Raw genomic sequence first — 23,351 nt, 5'->3', positions numbered from 1 at the left:
TAATAGATTTATTACTCTCAACCCATTATACTAATCTTATGATTATATTTTGGTGTATTTTCCTATTCCACATACCTAATTAAATCGTAATTGTTATGTCCGAAAAGGTCAATGCATGTTTTAGTTACAATAAATTTTTTCACACCTTATTTTGGTCTTGCTTGAAACTTCATACTTATTACTAAATCTTTGAAATAATTATATAATTTTTGATGAATCTACAATATTGTAATTCAAATGCCTTTCTACAATTAATAACACTATTGCTTGAAATATAAATAAATTATTGTGAATACGTTATCTTTTTATACTAATTATCTAATAAATTAATAAGGTATCGTGAATAAATAATCATATAATGCATGTTTCGCTTTTATAAATAATATTTTGCATTAGTTGGATTTAATAGATACCAATGAGCTATTCTATCGGGAGATTTCATGTCGTATAAATGTTGTAGCAAGACTTGAATCTCTGTTACATGTTGAGTGACTTTATTGAATTATTCCCGCCTAAAGGCCGGCATAAAATATGAGTGATCGGACGCAAAAGAATTATAGCGGCTTTACATGTGCATGGATTTACTTGCACCAATAGTGTGTATTTTAAACTATCGCGATAATAACTGTTTACACGTAAGTGTTGACTGTCTCGCCAGTCTCATTCATGAAGAGTGAGTGAGACGCGATGTTGTCATTTTATGGTGCTATTTTGACAGTCGTAAAAATCGGTTAACCCCAAAATGAGTCTGCACCGTATAGTTAATTTTTTTTCTGGCAGGTTCGTCACTATCGTTCTACTGCGTAGGCGCAGATATCGAACAAATCCCAACTGTCGTGTGAAAATTTAGAAGCTTCCAAAATTTTTTGATTCATTCATGTAATCTTGCAACTTGCATGATAAACGTGGTTACACGTACATTTTCTTGTTACGGCCGCAATAATACATACTGTCAGCAGTAAATCCATGCAAGAGTATACGGGGTATAAGTAACATGTTGAACATTCATTTCGCAAATATTCGATTATAAATAGTCTCTTGTAAGTTTCTAGCTCAATGGTAGATATTTATGTATGTGTAATTAAGTAAATTGTTCTACATAATATTATAATAATATGTTTCATCTTAATTTTTCATCTTTCTTAAATATTCATTCTCACACCCGTCATCAATGAATGTCCCTGTATAATTTATTACTAAATGAAACTATTTTCTAACAGTACCTAAATATATTAAATCTGCACATGCTATGACATATTAACAATTCAAAAATTGTCAATGTTCAGAATATGGCATTGCGTGTAAATCTGGTTTATTATCTCATTTGTGGGTCACGTAAATACATATTATATTGAAAACCTAATTTGTCAATTTACTATATTGCATCGTAAACGTAAATACAAAGAGAATTAGGCTTTTGTGTTATCAACGCATGTGTCTCTGTTGCTGCACACGATTATACATTGTCAGAATAATCACTTAAATTCATGTTAACTGTCAATTCGTGGCAGAAAGATCTTTGATTACTCACTCATATTTATAAATTTCAATAATTCTTAACATACATAAGTAATATAATATACATATTATAATATTATTAAAATGTTACCTTTTTGTCTATAATTATCATATACCTAATTATTCTTTTTTTATTTTTCTTGTGTAATTTCTTTCTATTTTATGTTCATCTTACTTTCTATCTTGTTAGGTTTTACTATGTATATTGTAATTTATATATGGAAACTTTACTGGTTACAATACCTTCTTTCTAATCTCATTTTTATACATAATTATGTAATTATAATCAATGATCTGTTTGTTTTCCTTAATATAAAAATAAAAATATAAATGTTGATTTAATTTTTTTTTTATGAAAATGGATATGCGCTTTCTCGATCATTATTCGATAACGTTGATAAAGTGCGATATATTGTCTTTTATTTTAAATAAAAGTATTATAACATCATAATTAAATGTTGATCATCAGACACTACCGCAGTTATATTTTTAATTAAAACATATGAATGCTTATAGATGATGTCGGCCATCAAGTCGGGTCACGTGGCATATTCAAGGTTTGCCCGGATGGCTGAGATGGAAGAAGAACACCATGAGAAGGAGAGTCTCCTCAAGAAGATCTCCGTTGAACGCAGCGGTGGCGGCCTTTAAACACACCACCCTCCTTTTATTCATTATTTACAGTGAACGGCAAGAAATGTCACCCGTCATGTGCACATTAGATTTTACATCCGGCAGACTTCATGTCGTTCACATTGATTAGCCAATGATTTTTGCCAATATGATTATAATATCACCACTGAACAAAAATAAAAAAGACATAATTTTATAAGTCTAATTTGAAATGGACATTAAAATTAATATAAAAGGTTTCTTTGTTGATTATAATCATTTGGGCCATGCACTCCTACTTCCCCTACGGGACCGGGACCCCTTATTGGAATGACTGTCCACTTTTTTATCATTATTGAAATAGATGAATAATTATTTTATTTTTATCCAGATTATCAACAAAAACAATGTATTCTGTTTCGAAAATCGATTTCGCCAGTATTTTTATAAAATACCAAAAACCTTTGAAAATATTGTCAGCAGCTATGTAAATTGAGATAATTAAACAAAATGGCTGAATTGTGTAACTGTTATTTAAGGCAGTTTAAAATTCTGACCAAAAATGGATTTGTAAAAATATTGATCGAAAAAACAAGCCTTATCTTCTAATAAATAAATTTTCTTAAAACCATGATTTGAAAAATTGGGCTGTGATCGGAAATTATTTTTAATAAAATATTAATATTTTGTATTTCAAATGTGTTCTTTTTTCAAAATAATTGAAATTTATATAAATAAAATAATAAATCACAGCCTTCAGTGCAATATATAAAAAGTATATTAATTATCGAAATTGTAAAATATATTTGAAGTCTTTTTGAATCTTGATAATGAATAATCGTATTACCTCTGAATCTTTGTATATAATTAATAAGAAATTTTCTTCACCAATCTACAAAAATCGAAGACATATTTATAATTCATATCTTGCGTGTTTTTAATATTTGATATAATATGTACCTACTTAGATTAAAAGTTATAATTTGATTATCCTTCATTACTGTCATATTAAATGATCATTTAGGATATCCATTATAACGAATATTGGATAATTATTACGAATCTGAAGACTGCATGTTTAGTATAATTAATTTTCACCTTTAATGTTACCATTGTATTTATTTTACTCTCTTATTTATTTTTTCTTGTAAGGGCACACAATTTTTGCGATTGTTTTTGAAAACTTTCAGCTGAACAATTTTATTATTTTGTGCGTTCGAAAATTGTAATAAAAATACAATATTTAATCGGCATGCTGACAGCTCAATGTTATGGTGCTATTTTATTGTATTTTTTTAAGCTACAATCTTGCATTATACCAGTATTACCAATGTACACAAGTCATATTATGAAGTATTTACAAAATAAATGTTTTTGACATTTTGTTACAGTTTTAATTATTTCACAAATCCTACTAAGTATATTTTCTTTGCACAAACTATTTTCATTAAGATGTTTAGCATTTAACAGGTTTGGATACTGAGTAGATTAATACAGCATCCAGAGACACGTCAAGCGTATGCGTATACAACACCCAGGTGGCAACATAATAATATTAACATATTATGTTATATTATACAGAGAATACATGTTATAAATTAATTATGTAAACTGGACCTAATGTTAAAAATATATTAAGTAGACTGTGGGAAGTATATCGTAAAGTGTGGCCGTTTCGAGAACTCCAATCCTCCCTAGCCCTTTTCTCTTCATTCCCCTTGCCTTGCAATCATTTGACGTTCGTTACTTTTGCATGCTGCAACTACTGCGAAGAAGAAAAAAACGAAATGAGCTCACTGGGCCTATAAATAAAGTCAATGCAATGACAGGTAGATATTCTTTGACATCTCAGTGTTACCATATTATATCCTGACAGATAGGAAAAATATTGTTGTCTGGTATTGTATTCGATATTCACATTCTGAACCAATGTAGAGAAAAAAAAGTCTAATACTGGCAATCCATTCATAATAATATATCGCAGTGCTGGCCATGACACTTCAAGTTATAATTTTCGCAGTCTACCTACCTACGTGTGTTCCATACATCCAAAGAGCACCACTTACCATAGGGTGGCAAATCGAAGAATAAAATATATTGTACATAATAATAATAATCCTATTTTTATGAGATTCAGATCATCGCTCTACAACTAATTACATGTATCGCAGTTGTATACAAATATACAGAAAGGCATTCTCTCAAAAACGACAGCAGTAAACTTTCTTTCGACTATGTCCGATCCTAATACGATCATAAGGGCCTCCACAGAGTCGAGGTTTGTATTAAAAGATTTTTTGTTTTTACGAGAAATACGACGAAATTAGAGATGCAACCAGTCCAATCTCTTACCTACCAGGCATGATTGCAGTTCTTATTAAACTTAAATTAAAAATTATGTGTAGGGCCGCGCCCGCGCCGAGGGTATTACGAGGGGTTACAATGTTACATAAAGAATAATGAATTTTTGGGTTATTTTGCCACGAACATGTTGTACCTATAAAATTTTGGCCTGACAATTAAATTTTTCATGGATTGTAAAATTAATTAAAAACAGTTTTTGTTATAGCTTGATGAAAACAATAATAATAATGGATTTTGAAAAATCGTTAAATAATATAAATTGCCGTGTTCTATTCTAAATTCAAATCTAATTCTAAATTGTTGTAGTTCTATTGCGTTTTATTACGGTAAAACGAAAGCAAGGAAGGGCAAAAGTACCTACATGAACATAAAAAAATTCGAAAAAAATCCACTTCGAGCACTGGAAACCACCAAATCAAAAGGCAGAGAAAATTTAAATATTGCGCCGCACACATGCACACGGCTTCCCTGCCTATGCCAATCTTCTTTGTACTTGTGTATATCTCTTGCTGACGCTATCGGCTATTATAGCGAAATATTCTCGTCTCAAGTGGCCAACAGACGATTTTCTTTGACGCAGAATGACAATCGATTTATCAGATTTAAAAGAGGGCGTCGAAACAGTTCAAACTACTCATACCTACAATAATTACTAAATTATGTAGGTACTTATACTAAAATCTTAAAAAAATATGTGGGTACGTAGGTATTTCTCACAAATTTAATTTAATACATTCGATATAAATTAGGTGGGTACAGTGACGTCCCGTGGGGGTAGGCAGATTGAGCGTCGCTTGGGGGCGGCAGTTACTCGAAGGGCGGCACCTGGTGGTTGTTGATCCAGTACAAATCGTGCAATCGATTTTTAACTAACTTCCCGACTAGCTAGACATTTGAAACTTTTAGAATATATCAGAACACGATGCCAATGCATTCTTTTGATACTTTTAGCAGAATTATTTTAAGTAGAATTTAATTCATTTTCAGTTAAATCTGTTTTGTATGAAAAGTTATTTCGGAAGAAATCCATAAAAAATAAATCACTATTATTGGTTGCTAGGGGTCTGGGGTCCTAGCAACAAAATTATTAATATATACGTGCGTTACTATGGAAATCAAAATGACATTTAAGTATTCTATATTTGTTTGTTTGTTTGTTTGTTTTTTATTTACTTCATATCAAGTACAAGTTTGAGCATATTGAGCATAATAATTGAACAGAAAATTTAAAAACGTTGTAGGTACCTATATAAAAAGTTCTTTTTATCGTGTAATTATTTTTAATTTATTCAGTAGGCTGCAATTAAATTGTATATCGGGATACAGGCTGTGCTCCGCTGCATTCAACAAAAAAGCAAAAACACCACAAAAACCATTCTTATGTGCGTATGAGAGTTAAAAAAAACTAACAACATTGTATAGGTACCTGGCATTTCGCTATAATTGTGATGATGTCAAAATGACATTTCAGTATTCTATGTTTATTCAGTATTTCTATCAAGTACCTACCTACACATTTTTTGATCGTTTAAGCTAGTCAAGTCAAGTTTATATGATTCAACAGAAAATTGAAAAACGTTGTAGGTATATAAAAGGTTCTTTATATTTTGCAATTATTGTTATTAATGTGTCCATACAACACATTTTTTAGATATCGGAGTCATGAAAGGATGATAAAAAATACTAAAGTGTGAATAGATAGATACTTAAGATAAAAAATGGGGCGGCATTTTGTCTAGGGACGTCACTGGGTTTATGAAGGTTTTTTGAAGAATATTAGTAGGTACCTACCTACCTAAGCAAAGTGCACATTTTTTAATTTTCAAAAATACAAATGACACACGACATTAGAAACAAAAGTTTCATTGCATGGATTAGGGAAGTGCTTCGCAAACTGAAGGGCACGGCATGGCTATCTTGGGGAGCCGCTTATAGATAAGTATAGTTTAACAAATATTTTTTTTTTTAAATCTGCAAATTTGAATAACACAGCACCTTATAATGTTTGTTAGAGTTAGTTGTGCAATTTGTAAGTCAGGTGATTGTGTCAGTAAAATCAATAATACGAGTAGGCGTAGGTACCTACTTACTTGAAATATTGACACGCAGATAATAATGGGGCTCCCCCCTATATTCAAAGGATTCTGCGGATTCTGCTAACTCCGTGCTATTTACCTGCTAAGTAGGTACTAGGTACATACAAGTGCAACGCATTTATTAATTGAACTAGCGTTTACGTGGTAGAACTCCATTATAATGGTTTTGAAACAAAGTTATTTTTATTTCAAAACCTACCTATCTCCTTATTTAGATATTGGAAAATTTTAGTACCTAATAGAAAGCAGAAATGGGGACAAATTTAGTCATCCAGTGCCTAGTGGTATCCAAGAGGTACAAAACGTCCGCAAGGTAGACCTACGGGCCGCTGGATCGATGAAACGATAAAGTGCAACGCAACGCAGAGGACCGAGAGTTGTGGAACCAGCTTGGGGAGGCCTTTATCCAGCAGTGGATAGATTCAGGCTGATGATGATGTAATACGTATGCCGAATGCAGGATAGCAATAGGTAGGTAAGTAGGAAGGTACATAACAAGGCAGTAAACTTCTCTTACCTAATTGGCTACGTTGAAGGATTTAAATCATTTATGAAAAGCACTTTCTCATTTCCAACAAGGAATGAACATCTACATTCTACAGTCAAAAATAATCGTTCCCAATGAAAACACATTTATTTAAAATGACATAAAATGCAATGCAAACTAAAAATTACAATGAAAATTGCATGGATTTGTGGGAAAATAAATATGATCATTATCCTACCTTCTTACCTACCGAATTTCGCTTACGAGACCCAGAACGTAACGAACTTCGCATTATTTTTGTGTTCTCTGGAAAAATCAATCAGAGAATAAACAATCATGGGAGTGCTGCAACTATTAGATAGCTGATAAACCAGTGATTCCCAATGTGGGGCGTACGCCCCACCGGGGGGCAATTTGAATGTTTTGGGTGGCAAAACGGTAATCTTGAAAATCATTTGAAGATGAAGCATAGCACAAGGATCGCACTAAATTTCTTCCGAGTTGTACCTACATGTAACGTAATATACCTACCTACCTACATATTATTTACTTACAGTGACGTCCCTAGACAAAATGCCGCCCCTAGGCAGCGTCAAAATGCGGCCCCATTTTTTTATTATCCTTTCATTACTCCAATATCTAAGAAATGTGTTGTATGAAGCATGGCCCCCTCATCCTGAAGCGAGCCCCATGTTAGGATCTTTGCCCCCCCCTACCTATCGCTAAGGATAAAAGCAGTGTGACACTCTACAGTAATGTTTTCCAAATGGTGTACGCGTTAAAATTGATGTGTATATTTAGTGTTTTTTTGTATATTTTAATACATACACTTGAATTGTGGAGTTTTTGAGTATCGCTACACAATTATAAATTGTATTGTGTAACCACATAATTTTAAATAATATCATTATTGAAGGAAAATTGCGCCGCAGGCGAATTTTTTGCTATTAGAGCAAATTTGTGATAAGTGTTTATCTCACTTATCGAGCCCGAGCCCCAGGTTAGAGCCCTGTCAGCCCCCCCTTGTGGGGGCCATGGTTTGGATACATTACTAATAAAATATACACCTACCACTAAGCTGAAACATACAAAATTAAATTTAGATAACAATAAATAAATAAGCGAATAAATATAATATTAGTTAGACACTTACCCAAATCACCAGAGTCTGAGATGCCATTTGGTTGATATGTCTGACACATTTGGTTTGTATCATTTAGTAATACCTACGCAGATGTATTATTTTCACACCATTTTTTCTATGCTACTATTGTACCCTACAACATGTAAACAAAATAATAATTTTCCTCATTATTTTTTTAATATAAACCTAAATTTAATCATAAATACACTATTAATTAATAGTCTCAACATTCAACCGTTGATGATTGAAATAAACTACAAATCCACACTATTATCAGCAAAAAATATGTTTACAAAAAAACGGCTTAAAAGAAGGTATTGCACAGTATTGTATTCACAGCACGATAAATATGATATAATCTAGGTAGATACCTACTAGTGTACATTTTTATTACAATTAGCTGGTACTTAACGTAAATACCTATTATATGCACGAATACTAATTGATTATGTCAAATGTCAATAAGGATTAATAATCATTATGAATAGGTATCTATTTGCAATAGGTACATCCGGCAACTTTTAAATCTCGCGAATGACTGGCAAAAATATTTGGATAAATAAAAAAATACGGTATGTACCTACCTATAAATCTCTACCATAAATTCTCCTTGTTTCGTTACCATCGTTGATATAATTATTTTCTTTTAATAACTATGGCGCGACATAACTATTGGCTCTGGCGCAGTATACCTACCACTGTTATGAAAGGTACTCTTTAATCTGAGTAAATGGCATTATATTATTATGACTGATTTATTATTCGTTTGTGATGTTTTACATATATAAAAATATTCATAATGTGTATAGGCGCCAAGTTTATTAGCATTTGTATACGAAACCGAGCAGTCAAAAATAAAATAAAAAAATCTCTAGCGGAGCGTGATGACATCATACTAAAATCGCTGCGAGTACCGACTGGATAATAATAAAAAAAAAGCATCCGGAACAAAACATCTCCAAAGCTCTGGTTATAATATAACTAAGTTTAGGTAGCTATTTCTATATAATACCAAATGATTCTCATCGATTTGCCGCCCTTCGAGTATCTGCCGCCCCCAAGCGACGCTCAATCTGCCTACCCCCACGGGACGTCACTGTTTACTTACGAAAGTTAAATTTAAAATAGTATTGCCTTTGTGCAATTTTTATTTGAGAATTAGGTATAAAATTTTGGTAGGGGGGCATGGAGATTTTTAAAGCGTTGAAGTGGGGCTTATCAGAAATAAGGTTAGGAAACACTGTGATAGACGAAACATCCAACAGCGGATTAAATAGGTATCTTGTAGGTATTTTTTAGCGCGGGGGTCTCCAAACATATCAGTGTTTCGTGCATTCACGTACCTAGACATGTACCTAGGTAGTAAAAATAATATAGAACGTTTACTGATCATACGAAACAACGCAAAAAAACGGCTAAACATAATTGTAAATAGGGAATTAAAAATTAAAGAATGCAAATTTGACTATGCATGGGGGAGCGGCTTGGCACTCCTAGGAGGAACTAGGAACGATTGCATTTTTCGAAGGGGTGAGTTTCCGCCCTGCAAAGCAAACTTTTGTACCGATGCTTTCCTGGCGATGTCCAGGAGGGTGGCCTCCCTCCCCGCCCCCTTCTCAGGCTCATGTCCTCGCTCCCTGCCCTCCGACACGCCTCCGCCCCGCCTACTCACTCCGCCTTACGCTAATTTCTTCAACACTCCCAATCAAAGTATCTACGATCTCTATATTATAAACACTGTAAAGTAAAGCCTCGCTGATGAGCCCTTAGGTATTTTAATACGTATTCGTAAAATTGAACTTAGGTGTGCACTTTGCCGTATCACAATGCTGAGTTCACAATGGATCGTATAAGTGTACTTATAGCATTGAGATCGCATTGTTCCTGGAACACCGTGAAGTTGTACGCATATTACAAACCCAAAACAAATCATTTTGTATAAATACATATCCAATGCCACGCTTAATGGCGTAGGTAGAGGCCCGACGCACTGACTAATTTTGAGGCCCCCTACGATAAAAAATAACAATAAATCCATGCATTCAAACAATACCTATACCTAATACATAGGTTCCTACCTAGGTTCTAATTACTCTACTAAGGTATATTACCTACTTATACAAAAATGGTTTAAGTAGGTCCTACCTAAATGTGTTCGCGTAAACTTCTTTTCATAAATCACAATATGGCGAATAGGCACATTTAATCAAAATCTTAAAAATATAAAGTTCCAATAATAAAACAAGGAGCGAGGTTAATGCCAGATTGAGCGTCGCTTGGGGGCGGCAGATACTCGAAGGGCGGCAAATCGAGGAGAATCATTTGATATATTTAGACATAGCTACTGACCTACCTAAATTTAGTGATAACGAAAATATCTTTTAATTTTAAAAAAATCACTGGTTGGAAACAAAATGTTTTAATTTTGTCGTGTTCGCGATGTCTAGTTTACATCCGTTGTCCTTCAACGTACTTGGTAACCAGCAACGACACGTGCAGATTTACGAACAATAATTGCAGTCTGATTTATTAATCAGTACGCACGGAAATTGCGTTGGCTGTCGAAACTGAAGACCTCCTCTTACAGAGCTTCCCACCTACCGCTTCTCGTCCACGATTTAATTTTGTTTTCAGTGGTATACTGGTATATATATATATATATATATCATATTGTTAGTAATGTATCCATACAATACATTTTTTAGATATTGGCGTCATGAAATGATGATAAAAAATACTGTATAAAAATGGGGCGTCATTTTGGCGCTGCCTAGGGGCGGGATTTTGTCTAGGGACGTCACTGCAGGGAATCTACTAAATATGTAGGTAGGTATACTTATAGGTACCTAATAAGTATTCACCATCTATCTCTGCTTAAATTTGCTGTCTCTAAGCAACGCATGACCTGTCTTCTCCCACAGGACGCCAATGACTTAGCGTTGTTGAATTATATCTAGTTGAGCGTTGTGTGAAATCTTCAACATAATAATATATATTAAAATAAATTACTGGCAGGTTTAATCCCTAGTTATCCAGGCCATCTTTTTCCAGTAGGTAGGTACAAGTTCACGGTTAACTTGACTGTAATAGGTAGATCATGGCCCCGACAAAGGGGGGCTGACCGGGCTATAGTACCGGGGGCCCGTCGTGACAGGTCGGCCAGATAAGTGAGATAAACGCACATCACAAATTTGCACTAATAGTAAAAAAAGTCGCCTGCGGCGCTATTTCAATTAGAAAGTAGTGGTTGTGCGATGCAATTTTTGATTATTGTGTTGATACTCGACAGTGAATTCAAGTGGATCTCATAAACACAAAAATCGCTAAAAGACACTGAATACCCATAATTTTACTTCGAACACCATTTGAAAAACGCTACTGTAAAGCAGGGTTTCCCAAACTATGTTCCGCCGAACCTGAACAGGTGTTCCGCTACCATTTGGAAAAGTTAAATACACTGCAACACATTTAAAGATCTTCTACTAAGTAGAAGTAAAATAAGTAATACTAAAATAATTAAAGAATCGACTTCATATTGAAAGGCGAGTGATGATCAATCTCCACTGATGATTATGACGTCAAGTATCTAGATAGGTCATGGCTCCCACAAGGGGGGGAATGCCTGGAATGCCTCTAGCCTGGAGCCCATTTAATAATATGTGGTTTTGCCATACTTACAATTTTTGTTTATTGTCGATATAATTGTGCATAATATCAACATAAAAGTGGGTACTTAGGTATATTAAAATACAAAAAATCGCTAAAAAAAACCCTTACCATTTGGACTATGCAACTGTAGATCGTCACATTGCCTTTATTCTTAGCGATAAGTAGGGGACCAGCCAAAGATCCTAGCCTGGGGAGGACCCGCTTCGGGATGTGGGGGCCATGATCTAGGTACAAACGGAGGACCATCTTTTCTCACGGTCAATGCGCACGGTCATGAAAAAGATGGGGTATATTGTTTTTAACTGACCGGCTGACAAGTCTTGTCAGTTTAACGACAGTTGCCAAAATTGGCAGAACTGTTAGCTGCGCCAATAAATAACCTACAAAATAAACTAAGTGTTCCGTTAAAATTTCCGGGTTTGCGAAGTGTTCCATTGCAGAAAAAGTTTGGGAAACCCTGCTGTAGAGCGTCACACTGCCTTTAACCTGAGTGATAAGTAGGGGGCCCACCAACGATTCTAGTCTGGGGCCTGCTTCAGGATGTGGGGGCCATGAGGTAGGTAGCTACCAATACTACGAACTGCGTAGTGCAGGGTTAGCGAACCTTTTTACGTACGCGTGGTGCCAAAATTTTCCAAATAATATTTTTCAACTGGCGAAAAAAAAAGTTTTCTAAAAACATATTTTTTAAGAATTCTATTAAAAAAGTTTAAAATTACAATTGATTTCTTGATATACTATCTTTCACAGTATTTCTAGCCGAAGGCATATCTTTCATTCTTTGAATATTTTTTGAAATTCTCAAAGAGATCATTGAAGCATTTAAACAAACCACTCTTCTTTCATATTACCTATATTCTCAGTTTGAGGCAAAATAACAAGCGGTTATACCTAATAGTGTCTGAATGACTGCCGATAATTAATTTCATAAGGTTTGTTGATTGAATATTTTTATTTTTATTTTCAATTTCCTGATCCCGAGGACCGACCTAAGCAATTGTATATTATATTTACATTAAACGTAAGTAATGATTATTCGAGAAAAGGATTTGCCTGCTATTTTTTATATAATGCGATTTGTCGTTTAAATTCAAATTTGCATGAATTTCGTCGTTTCCGTTTGCGCATCGATTGGTAAACATAATATGAAAAACCGAAGAAAATACGCATGGCTATGTCGCCATTATTTTTTAACATTATTAACCTACGTATATATTTATTTGTAAAACTTTTTTATAAAAAAACATTTTTTAAATACAATTTCTTTTTTCTTCAAAATGAAACGTTCGCGTGCCATGCATAATTATTTCACGTGCCATAGGTTCGCCACCCCTGGCATAGTGCATAGGTACGTACAATTTACACGTATGTACGTAACAGTGGCGTCCCGTGGGGGTAGGCAGATTGAGCGTCGCTTGGGGGCGGCAGTTACTCGAAGGGCGGCAAATCGAAGACAATCATTTGGTATATATAGAAATAGCTACCTAAACTTAGTAATAACAAAAATTTCTTTCCATTAAAAAATTGAGCTCACTGGTTTTGTCGGGTTCGCGATATCTAGTTTACTTACGTTGCCCTTCGACGTCCTTGGTGACCAGAAATGACACGAGCAGATTTGCGAATAATTAGTCTGGTATTTTGTCAGTAATGTATCCATACAACCCATTTCTTAGATATTGGACTCCTGAAAGGTGATAAAAATAATGTATAAAAAAATGAGGCGGCATTTTGGCGCTGCCTAGGGGCGGCATTTTGTATAGGGACGTCACTGAGTTTAGTCAATAAACTTGTAAGTATATTTTCAATAGGCAATACCAGCGAATGTATTTTTTTGTGTTTGTCATCTGTATATTATACAGATTTGCAACATATTATTAAATCATAGATTCTCTTCTATCAGTTTAGTCATACGTTAAAATAATTCAACATACTGTCTCAATATGTTAATCAAGCAACATTACTGAGTGCCCTGACCCCTATTCCAGGGGTAGAATATTTATTAGTATCACATTATTAACGAAACACATCTGACGCTTACAGTGGATGGCATGGATAAACATCAACGCCCCTCTTAGTCCACACCCCACGGGTGATTTATTGTTTTTTCCCGTATATTATTTTACATTCGTTGCTGGAATAACAAAATTGAATTTGATTTTCCATTATTGCCGATATTATAGAGATATTGCTTTCGTTCTAGTTTCTGTCATTGCTAATGTACATTATAAGTACCTACCTACCAGTGGCGAAGGGTGGAGGTAGGCTGTTAAGATCTGCCATAATGGTGCACACCAGGGACGGCTCTTGTATAGGAGCAAAGGTGCACTGATCTCCCAAATTATTACGTAACTATGTAATAATAAGTACGTATTCAAATACCTACATATTGTATGAATTAATTATTGTAAAATATCTTTAATTTGTCGCCCGTCTGCACGCATAAAATGCGCGTAATTTCTGGCGGCCTGCATGTATGCGTAGGTACGTCCTTCGTAGTATTAATTGTGCAGGAGAGAAATCGAACCGCCTGGCGATGATTTTTTTTTCACGCTGCCGATAATGTGGGCTCAGTTGTGATCTTTTTTTATTTCCGAACGTGCAATATTTACCTCACTTGGGACACTGTGCCTCCCAATCTGAGCTTACGAGCGCAGACGACATTTCACGACAATGCTGTGTTTGACTGGCGCGAATAATAACAACTCACCATAGACTAATGCAACTCACAAACGCTTTTGAAGTCGGTACAAGATTCCCGCGTAATATTTCAAATTATTATATTATTATTTCGTACGTTATGAGGTAATAATGCTACGTTGTTTGCCATATAATATTGAATCGATCAAAATATCGATTAGAGTGATATTGTGTTCATTAAGTTAGGTGTAGCAATCTCAACATACAAATACAAATTTTATAATTATTTTACCTTTAAAAATTAAATAATTTTATTATGCCTAGAGCAAAGTAAACTTGTAAGTAAGTAATTGATAAACTATTAATAACCTTTACATAATATAATATACATACTACAATTTTTTACGTACCTACTTATACTACTCTAAGAGAAGTAGTTATTTAACAAAAGCGTTACATTGTAACAATTTCTACAATATTAGGTATTTCAATAGTGTATGTGGAGTATGAGCGTTATTTTGAACGTAAAAGAGGATAAAATATTTTTTAAGAAGATGAACAAAGAAATTTTCCAATGTCAATTATTGAAGAAAAGAAATATAAATTATTCTATCAAATACAATATTCGTGTTACCGAAGTATTTTTTATTTTGAATACGTCTTTCAAATCAGTCCCATTTGGAGTGCAATTCTGGAGTTGAGGTGTACAAAGTATTAGCAATTTTTTAACAGATAGTAACTATATCCCGTTGAAAAATCACCGATCCATAGTATTTATCAAAATAATACAGCGCGTAGGTATATGCGGAGAATGTGGGATGCAAATAACCGAAAGGGGAGTATAAGATATGCCCGAATTGCGTCAGTATGTGAACTTCAACCGACCATAACCCGCGTACTACCTATCGGAGCTACACAAATGAGGAGTTTACGGCTTTGTACCAATGACATATTGTCTAAAATACTTGCATCAGTTATAATTTATGGAAGTTAGGAGTGTCAAACGTGGAAACTACGTTGGCACATATGAAATGTATTACAATAAAAATCGAAAAGAGTTTGTATGCCTTTTGCATCATACCTATCATATCCAGAAGCTTGGACTTTATAACTTTGACAATAAATAAATGCTGTCGGTGAATGGTGAACCCCCCCCCCCAAGATGTATTATATATTTAAGCATAAGCCTACCTCCACTCTGAAGGCTATTGCCGATTTTTTTCAATACCACAAAAAGGAAAATGCATGTCTTTGCATGCACTCCCTAATTTTATGATCACCGGCCGCCACTGGTGCACACTAAACTATGTCAGCCATACGTATTTGTTTTCATTGAAATAATAGTACAATTTACAGATGGTGTTGGTTAGTTTTTAAAATTCGATTAAGCCCTGCGAAAACTAAGCCGTAAGTAGGTAATAGATAATAGTCGAAAAATACTCGTCTATCTAGGTATAAAATATCAAAAATTATGCAATTAAATCCTATCTACATAAGTACCTACCTAACTTTGAATATTTTGTAGATAGAATAACATGTTTTATCTATTATAGTTTGGTTTAGGCAGGGCATAATGAATTTTAAAAAAAACTAACAAGAGGTATTGTTGGTATACCCACCTACTAACCTTAGTAGGACCTACATAATATCAAATGAGGATTGGAGCATTTCCACGAAATATACTCTCAAACAGCGATGTTACGATAGATATATAGATACCAGGGAACTCAGAAATAATGGGAACTGAAATACATAACGGGTAAGGCGATAGCAGGTAACCGACTCAAGTAAGGAAGAATCCGGGCTAAATTTACACACGTGTCAAGAATACGTTTTACGTCGAATACTGAAAACTGCTCTCGGTTTATGCATTTACGCTCATTTAATGTTGGTGTATTACACACACTATTGCACGTGCATAATGCGTGCTTCATGTTCGTAGGACACTCACACATTCAAAACCCTGCATCAAGATGCGGCGTATTGAATAGGTATAGCCTATCGGTATTCTATTTATTATCTGTTCTGTGATAGATACAATAGTTTCGTGGAGGTATGAAGCACTGACATATTTGAAATAAACCTATGAAAATTTTAACTATGCGATAGACCGCCATTGAGTATTACAAGACAAAAATAGAATAGGTCACCTGTATTTTGTATGCTTTATATTATTGTTTTAAATATGATGTCGCCACTGTCTAACGAATTAACCGAGTCGTCTGCTTCATGGAAAACCGCCACTGCTTCACATTATTATAATGATTACGTACCAGTAACGTCCCTAGACAAATTGCCGCCCCTAGGCAGCGCACAAAATGCCGCCCCATTTTTTATACTTACATAATTTTTTTATCATCCTTTCATGACCCCAATATCTAAGAAATGTGTCGTATGAATACATTACTACGAGTAACAAAATATATAGGTACTTACCACTTAATCTAATTGAAATGCCATCTCTACCTCAATAAACAATATTGCGAGTCCATGGTTTCAGATACATTTAAAAATACATCTGACAACTTTCAAAACTCGCAAGTGACTAGCAAACATATTTGGATAAATTAATTAGATAAGTACCTACCTATGTACAGTAAAACGAAACAATGATGCGGTTGGTCCGGTGGTGGATGACACGTACATATACATACGCATAACACCTATAATTCAAATATAATTTGCAAATCTGCACGTGTCATTGCTAGTCATCAAGGACGTGACGTCCAAGGACAACGGAAGTAAACTAGACATAGCGAACCCGACAAAAAAAAATACAGACCTGTTTAACCTTTCTAGTGAGCTGATTTTTTTAATGGAAAAATATTTCCATTATTATTACATTTAAGTACTTACCTACCTATTTCTATATCTAATAAATATCAAATGATTCTCCTCGATTTGCCGCCCTTCGAGTAACTGCCGCCACCAAGCGACGCTCAATCTGCCTACCCCCACGGGACGTCACTGTACCTACCTAATGAAATTAAAATGTATCTACAGATACGGTGACGTCCCTAGGCAAAGTGCCGCCCTTTTGCAGACCTTCAATACTACCCCCTTTTATTTTTAGTTTCAAACTGTACGCCAATTTGTTAGCTAGGTACCTAGCCAGTACCCATCAATTTTGATATTTACCTTTCTTCTTAAATTTTGAACAGACTAGTAAAAAACTTTTAAAGAGTGACATAGGTAGGTACCTACTTAATACTTATGTACTTACTTATTTTTGATCCAACGATAACAAATAAATATGAATGAAAAAGTGTGCACAATTTTGTCGTGTCGTCCAAAATATACCACAACTATTAGGTATGGTTTGGTTAGGCTGAGTGTAATGATTTTTTTAAAACTAACCAATACCATAATAATATGTAAATTATAGTCTTAGTTCTATAAAAACAAATACGTAGGTTGGTATGACTGACAAAGTTTAATGTGCACGTTTTATAGCGGATCTTAACAGCTTACCTCCACCCTTCGCTACTGCTACCTACCTAGTTATTATTTTACCAATGTCCAGTATAAACAGCCAGTGCTCGGAATGCACTTTCTACGTTTATTTAATTCGTTAGTTCGAAGCAGATTTGAGAGTGGGTCTATTGTTTGGGCACCGCATCAGTTGAAGTATGGCCTTATGGTGGGTGGAGGGGTTAAGAAAAAATTCTTGAGACTCTTTACTTGAGGTTGTATGGATACTATCCAGTGACGTCCCGTGGGGGTAGGCAGATTGAGCGTCGCTTGGGGGCGGCAGTCACGCGAAGGGCGGCAAATCGAGGAGAATCATTTGGTACCTATATATAGAAATAGCTACCTTAACTTAGTAATAACGAGAATATCTTTCCATTAAAAATTTCAGCTCACTGGTTGGAAACAAAATGTATTAATTAGCATGGTTTAACGGGACTGTAACTTTTTTATCGTGTTAGCGATATCTAGTTTACTTCGGTTGCTTTTCGGCTTTTAGTGCGTACGGAAGTTGCGTTATCGAAGAGTCGCTCCGTCATTTTGTCGATTATCGATTTAATAATGGCTAAACCTTTTAGATCTCAGGCTAAAAATATCATTACAAATATTGCCGATTATGAAGAAGACAGCCACTGTATTACCAACAACGTCAAAAAATCCCTACATTTGGGGGAAAAAATATTTATACTTGAATTTAATTTTGTATATTTTAGTGGTAGGTACCTATATATTTTGTTAGTAATGTATCCATAAAACATATTTCTTAGATATTGGAGTCATGAAAGGATGATAAAAATACTTACTATAAGTATAAAAAAATGGGACGCCATTTAGTCTCTGCCGAGGGGCGGCATTTTGTCTAGGGACGTCACTGATACTATCCGTGGCTTTATCCAACTGACTTTCTCTTAGGCATGCTTGCATACTGCAGTCTGCAATTTAGAAGAAATCTTTATTTAGCTACGTATTTTTTTCGACTTATACGAGGTATAAATGAGAACTCTGCCATTCTGGGTAGTGTTGCCCTGTGTGTCCCTGATAACTATCTTAGAAAGAGGACATCGGTTGTTTATTCTCCCAAGGTGCAGAACCAACCTGCCACTGGTAATGCCAATTGGGAGGGCGATAACTATGTTCAACGAAATTGCTTCGGGTGTTGATATATTCCACTTACGTGAGGATGAGTTAGGTGGACGTTGTTTTAAAAATTCTTAAAATAGGGTCTGCTTAACTCATCCGGTGTAGGCACTTCCTTGTACCTATCTAGGTAATTTATATTTTTTGTATGTAGGTACCTACATATTTCTACTGTTTAATAACATACAATCTATCTCTATACTGATCTATCTCTTTTTTTGTATAACTGTTTTATATTTCTTTGTTTCTAAATGTCATGTTGTGAACGTCTTAAACTTATAATTTGTAATGTCCACAATATGTTAAAAATAAATAAATTGAAATTGAAATTCTGTATAATATGCATACCATCGACTGCGGGTAACTAGGTAGGTGCCTATCTATTGGTAGAGTTGGTAGAGTCCCGACGGGGATTCTCGAGAAATTTTCGAGATTTTCCATCCCGAATCTCGAGAATTGAAATTTTTAACAATTCGGGAAATCCCGGATCTCGAGAATCTTTTCTCGAGTTTCGGGATTTCTTTATTATCCAATTTTAATTGAAAAAAAACGATCTTCTATACGAAAAAAGTTGACAGAAAATACAAAACGTTCAAAGACTGATCGGGGCATTTATTACAATTAAGCCAACGTCGTCTCAAAATGAGCGCAATTTTTGCAACATCAGGGAATTTTGTGTCTCAAAAGCGTATGCGATTGTCAGACGCAGCGATTGACAGTCTGTGTTTTTTGAAATTCTATTTTAATAAGTAATGTTTTGAACTATTTTTGTTTCCCTACTTCTATTTTGTTTATTTTCTTACATAAATAAAAAAAAAATCATATTTTTTTGGAATTTTTCTGTTTTTACACTGATTTTAGGATTTTTACAGCTTTTTTTTTTAAATTTCCTGATATCTTGAAAATTCTTCTTTCTTGAGAATTTCCTTTCTGGAAATCCAGAATCTTGAGAATTCAAAATTTAATCATTTCGGGAAATCCCGAATCTCTAGATTGAGATTTTCCCGGGAAATACCCAACTCTTCATATTAGGTATTTGATGGAATTAGCATTTATCTAAGTTTCATAATACATCATACTTAGGTACCTACTGATCTGCTTATTCTTATTCTAAACTAAACGAATCTGCATTATTAACGCAATTAGGCGCAAACATAAAGAGGGTGGAGTTTAAGGCCAGGACATACAAACAATCTTTAAATTGACATTCACACGATCTACCTACTGAGAATTCGAACATTTTCAGGAAACCTCTTCTTAAATAGCGGTGGTATAGAGTCAGTGGCGCACCCAGGATTTAATATTGGGGGGGGCCCAAGGAGGAGAAAGTAAATTAGTCCCATAGGCTCTTTTTCTTCTTCACAGCCTAATTTCTCGTTGTCTATTGCACTCGGTGTACCTACACCATGGTCCCCACATCCTGAAACGGGCCCTCAGGCTAGGATATTTGGCGGGCCCCCTACCTACCGCTAAGATTAAAGGCAGTGTGAAACACTACATTAACGTTTTTCAAATTGTGTTTTAGTTGAAATTAAGGGTAGTTACACAGTGAATTATTGGCGATTTTAAATACATCCACATTAATAATGAAGCTGTCAAGTATCGACAAATAATAATCAAAAAATATATTGCACAATTATATAAGTAATTGAAAATTTTCATGGCTATGAAATATAATAGCGGCGCCGCAGGCGACTTTTTTTACTATTAAAGCTAATTATTTGTGATGTGTGTTTATCTCACTTATCTGGTCAACCCGACCCGCCGGGCCCTCCACAGCCCGGGCCCCCAGGCTAGAGCCCTGTCAGCCCTCCCTATCCATGACCTACACCACTCCGGAATTCGAGTGGACACCGAGAATTTTTTTGACAGTTCCATTAGGGATTGGGTTTCTAAAAAAACTTGACATTAGTGTTTCGAAATTTTTGTGTTAGAAATTAAAATCTAAGAAATTGTTCTAAAAAGGGTGCTGGAGAATTACAAATCATTTTTTTGCCAGTGTTTTTATTTGTTTAAGCCCAAAGGTTTATTGGTTTTCAATTTCAATGGTTAAAATCATTCTGATAATTTTCATGTTTGGGTGGTGTCAGGTTTCTTGTCTTTGCGAGGGTAACAAATCCTTTTAATGAGCCTAACATTGACGGAGCACCATCCATACAAATTCCTCCATGATATTTTAGATTTTTCTAAATATGAAGAAATAGAATCAAAAACATCTTGTCATGTCGTACGCTCGGTGAGTTCTTTGCAGCATAGATATTGATCCACTATTTTGTTTTCATTTATGAAACGAAAACCTGTGAGGCCAACGGTAGACGCGTGCGATCGATTCGGCAACATCGAAATCACATTAGATCTTTCATCGGCTTTCATAATTTCATGAAGGACTTTTTCGGTTTTCGCTATTTCGCTGATTTTTCTGTTTTTATCACTATTTTCGCGATGCACTTGCAACAAGCCAGCGGTGCACCGGTTAAGAACCACTGGTCTAGAGCCACAATATTTATGCTGAATTCCACCGAAAAAAATGTTTTTTTTTAATTTACACCACCACCGACTGTGGTGGGCATGGCCCCCACATCATGAATGTTTGGCGGGCCCCCTTACCCATCACCAGGGTTAAGGGGAATGTGATGTTCTACAGTAGTGTTCCCAAATGGTATTCCGTGGATTTAACTATATTGTTAAATAATTCCCTTGAATTCTTGATTTGTCGGACCTCATATCATATTATCGATCCTTATCATACTATGAACCACTGGTCGCGACCCTCTCTTGTGGTAGCCAAGTAGCATTCGACCCTTCGATATTGGATAAATAACCATTTTTATTTTTATAGAAACACTAAAAATAACTGTAATATAAAAAGATACACGTGAATTATTATCATGTAGTTACGTATATCATATTTTCATCATACTTCATATTTTTTATGTTAATTTTGATGAAGTACTGAAGTAGTATAGCGCCACATGCGATTTTTTTTATAATATAACAAATTTCTGGTGTGTGTTTATCTCACAATTAGACGAGCCGCCACGCCGGGCCCTCTTAAGCCCGGGCCCCCAGGCTGTAGCCCTGTCAGCCCATGGTGGTGGGTGTAGTCGTACTTTTCGCCGAATTTGTATCGTCGATTTTGGGTTTTTTAATAGTGAAGTTCCAAAATATTAATTGAAAATGGAAAAAAAAAGTATTATTGCATTTAACTTATAGGTACACAAACCTACCCAACAGAACACAGCCTAATTTCTCGTTTATCGCACTTTTGTCTATTGCACTCGGTGTACACCACTCCGGAATTCGGATGGACACCGATAATTTTTTGACATTTCCATTAGAGATTGAGTTTCTAAAAAAACCCGACATTAGTGTTTCGAAATTTTTGTGTTAGAAATTAAAATCTAAGAAATTTTTCTAGAGGGTGCTGGAGAATTTAAAATCATTTTTTGCCGTGTTTTTATTTGTCTAATCTATTGGCTTTCAATTTCAATGTTTTTGGGGGGGGGCCAAGGCCCCTTGGCCCCCCCCTGGGTGCGCTACTGTATAGAGTAGGTGGGGGTCTGTGGCGCTAACAGGTTTGGAGGCATCCTTGCGAAAATGTGTGTGCGATTAATCGCCATTACAATGGGTACTTATTAGGAACAATACAATAATAGTCATATTGTCAACATTTTTTATTCTTCGATTATTTTTTATTAAGATAAAACCAATAGATATTTTATAATGAATTACCTAGGTACTTGTACCTAGTGTCGTGTGCTTCATGGAAAATCATATTTGAGGATTTTTTCCACAGAACAGATAATAAAGAGTTCCCTGATTTTTTCATATCAGTTTCCTTAGGTGGTATTGGTATTGTGAAAGTTGTTGTGAATTGTGATTAAAGCTCGCACATTTGTGCGGTGTAAACAACTGTCCAAACTGCATTTAATTTTGTAGCAATGTTTGCAGATGCGCTGACATGCGTGTTAAGTTTCAAGTGTGCACGTGTAAGTAGATATTTGTGTAGAAAAGAAAGTTAAAAACAATTGTATAAGCACTTACCTAATTGGTTTGCCGGTGTATAGGACTGAAGCTGGACTAGGCTCAAGGTGTAAGAACACTCGTGCGTGTGTAACGGATTTAATTGTGACGTCATAATAAACAGTGTGCGTAGCGGGTGTGTCCGTAGTTTCGGGCGGGGGGAGGGGGGTCCCGGAAAGCGGGAGGGTTTGCTGGA

The 23,351-nt window shown here is 35.1% G+C and overlaps 1 protein-coding gene and 1 long non-coding RNA gene across 3 annotated transcripts in view; one reads left to right on the top strand and one right to left on the bottom strand.

Annotated features, from left to right (window-relative positions):
- Positions 1 to 3,513, top strand: part of LOC147066280 (glycerol-3-phosphate dehydrogenase, mitochondrial-like) — a 50,410-nt gene extending 46,897 nt beyond the window's left edge. The window contains exon 15 of one of the 2 annotated variants that reach the window (XM_085956012.1): positions 2,035 to 3,513. In XM_085956012.1, the coding sequence (XP_085812138.1) occupies positions 2,035 to 2,169 (135 nt within the window). In that variant the 3' untranslated portion in view covers positions 2,170 to 3,513. The remainder of the gene's footprint in view (positions 1 to 2,034) is intronic. The other variant, XM_085956014.1, reaches the window with a different exon arrangement.
- Positions 3,376 to 23,265, bottom strand: LOC147066279 (uncharacterized). The gene is made up of 5 exons (XR_015071655.1): positions 23,177 to 23,265; positions 18,799 to 18,927; positions 13,461 to 13,574; positions 8,231 to 8,354; positions 3,376 to 3,895 (listed from the first exon to the last, which is right to left on the bottom strand). It is a non-coding gene; the product is annotated as an uncharacterized LOC147066279 (long non-coding RNA).
- Between the last annotated feature and the right edge of the window lie 86 nt (positions 23,266 to 23,351).

This window comes from Rhyacophila brunnea, unplaced genomic scaffold (assembly GCF_057557595.1).
Source record: "Rhyacophila brunnea isolate RB1 unplaced genomic scaffold, BYU_Rbru_1.0 scaffold_5, whole genome shotgun sequence".
Taxonomy (NCBI): Eukaryota; Metazoa; Arthropoda; class Insecta; order Trichoptera; family Rhyacophilidae; genus Rhyacophila; species Rhyacophila brunnea.
The sequence above is the reverse complement of the archived record's forward strand: the minus strand, read 5'-3'. Positions and strand labels throughout refer to the sequence as shown.